The sequence below is a fragment of the Polyodon spathula genome, chromosome 46, assembly GCF_017654505.1.
Source record: "Polyodon spathula isolate WHYD16114869_AA chromosome 46, ASM1765450v1, whole genome shotgun sequence".
NCBI classification, from domain to species: Eukaryota; Metazoa; Chordata; class Actinopteri; order Acipenseriformes; family Polyodontidae; genus Polyodon; species Polyodon spathula.
In genome coordinates this window covers 1,031,005-1,033,504 of record NC_054579.1, presented here as the reverse complement: position 1 = coordinate 1,033,504, position 2,500 = coordinate 1,031,005, and the positions used below count along the sequence as shown (strand labels likewise).

Below are 2,500 nucleotides of genomic sequence, written 5' to 3'. Positions count from 1 at the left end.
GCAGAGAGAGAGGGGAGAGGAGAGAGAGTGGAGAGGGAGAGAGGAGAGGGAGAGAGAGGGGGGGGAGAGGGAAGAGAGAGAGAGAGAGAGAGGGAAGAGAGAGAGAGAGAGAGAGAGAGAGAGAGAGAGGGAGATAGAGAGAGAGCAATGGGGCAGAGGGGGAGAGGAGAGAGGCGAGGGGCAGACAAGAGCAAGGAGAGAGAGGAGTCAACATTTCGGGAAGAGATTGTAGCAGAAGAGTAGTAAGTGGGGCGATATCGGGCTCGTTTCTTGATGCTGGGGAGAGAGTGAAGATTGCGCGACGGGATCGGGTGTAGATAGATAGCTTGGGTTCAGATAGACTTTTGGTTTCATCTCTCGGCACGCTCAGAGGGGAGAGATAGAGAGAAGGGGAGAGGGAGAAAGAGAGATAAATAGATAGAGAGAGGTGTGGAAAAACGTCACAACAGGGTACCTGTCCTGTAATAGGATTGCAAAGGTTATTTTTATCTGTCCAAATGATTTGTTTGTGCTGCGAAAAAATTGGAAACCGCTCGTCATTCCTAAGAAGCAACAATAATAATAATAATAATAATAATAATAATAATAATAATAATAATAATAATAATACAGCACTATCGATGGAAAATATTATAAAGTTACTGTTTAAATCCGGTTCAAGCTGTTTTTTGTGATATTTTACAGTGTGTATGTATGCAGATAGATGTAACGATTTATTTCACTGGCGTTTCTTTATATATATATATAAAAATATATAAAAAATATTTGTTCGCTCTTTGAGTCAAATCAATCGATATTTTTCCCTTTTTGTTTTGGTAGCCTAGGCAACAAGGGTTACCGGTATAACCGATGTGATTTTATAAAACGGACTTTCGGGGGGGGAAAAAAAGGCATATCGGATCAAATAATTAACTGGAAGATATTTACGTGTGTGTGTTTTTTTTCTTCTTCAAACACACACACACACACACAAACAAAAAAGCCCAGAGTGAGTAAAAGTGAAAAACACAGAAAGTGTTTCACTGCGTTAATGTCTGTATTTTCATTTCTAACTCGCCCGATGAAGTCCGTGGTCTTGAAAAAAAAAAAAAAAAAAACTTCTATAGATAGACACACACACACTATAGACTGCGATTAAAAAATAAAACATGCAAACGAAAAATGTTTAGTGTGTCTCCAAAGCTAATTCAAATATTTTTTTAATATATAATGAGCGCGTTAGTTGAGCTGAAATTCTAATTTGGCCGCACTCGTGTTATTAATAAAACCAGCCGTTGTGTATATTCATAAAACTGCTCTGTTGTGGTTTAATTCGTATTTATTATATACTAATAACCGTCTCTTTTTTTAAAAAAAAAAAATTCTAGGTTTGATTTCAACAACAACAGAAGAAGTGGAAAAGGAAAAAGTTTGGATTACCAAGAGGGGGCAGGAAAAAAGGAGACCTTTTTGAAAATCCGCTTTCAGGAATGTACCTTTGCATGACCAAGCTAACTGAAGCAAACATGAAAACAAATTAATTAAAATATATGTATATCTGTGTAGGTCTATCTATAAACGAAGCTTTAAGTGTAAAACGTGGGTAAACAGCTAAGCAAATAGAAGGCATTCTCAGAATAGGAAAAAAAAAGGCGCTTCATTTGCAACAAGGAACATAAACTAGAAAGGGAGGCAGACAAGCTAACTGGGTGAAGATGTCGGGTGAGGACCACAGTTTGTCGGAGACGGACATGAGCCCCGGGGCTTCGGAAGACGGACACTCATTGTCTCCGGGTCCAGCCTCAAGCGCAGCCGGCGGGGAGTCTCCTTTACCCGGGCAGCAGGACTCCTGCGAGCCGGGGCATGCCGGCGGCGTCACCGTGAAATCGGAAGCGGACGATGACCGCTTTCCAATCGGGATTAGAGAAGCGGTCAGCCAGGTGCTGAACGGCTACGACTGGACTCTGGTGCCCATGCCCGTGCGGGTCAGCTCCGGGAACAAAAACAAACCTCACGTCAAGAGGCCGATGAATGCGTTCATGGTTTGGGCGCAGGCTGCGCGGAGGAAACTAGCCGACCAGTACCCTCATCTGCACAACGCGGAGCTCAGCAAGACACTGGGGAAGCTGTGGAGGTATTATTACTATTATTATTATTATTATTATTATTGGTTTATTTAGCAGACGCAGTTCTGCAGTGTGATCTCTTATAGCTTTGAGAGGTGTCCGGGCAGCCACCTGCAGGGGAACGGGGTCAGTTGTAACACTGGGACGGTTGTAACGCCTTGAATTTCTCCAGTCAGAAGCCAGCTAGAGAGCCCTCATTCACCCGAGCACACGCTCTTTTTTTTTTTATCAACATAAAAACGATTTCTTTTGACCCAGACGCAGTTCTTGTTGCGATTATAAACCTATTTATAAGCATATTATAAGAATATTTGGGCACACGACTGTTGCACTGAAGGAAACAAAATGTTCATTTATCACAATCGTGACTCAGAGCGACACATTCTTGCTTGATA

At 42.1% G+C, this 2,500-nt stretch overlaps 2 protein-coding genes across 2 annotated transcripts in view; both read left to right on the top strand.

The window, feature by feature from the left end:
- Nucleotides 1-2,500, top strand: part of LOC121306077 (histone acetyltransferase p300-like) — a 456,244-nt gene that overhangs the window by 57,286 nt on the left and 396,458 nt on the right.
- sox10 (SRY-box transcription factor 10) overlaps nt 1-2,500 on the top strand; it is a 12,091-nt gene that overhangs the window by 4,808 nt on the left and 4,783 nt on the right. The window contains exon 3 of the mRNA XM_041237760.1: nt 1,368-2,113. Coding sequence (XP_041093694.1) covers nt 1,695-2,113 — 419 coding nt within the window. The 5' untranslated portion in view covers nt 1,368-1,694. The remainder of the gene's footprint in view (nt 1-1,367; nt 2,114-2,500) is intronic.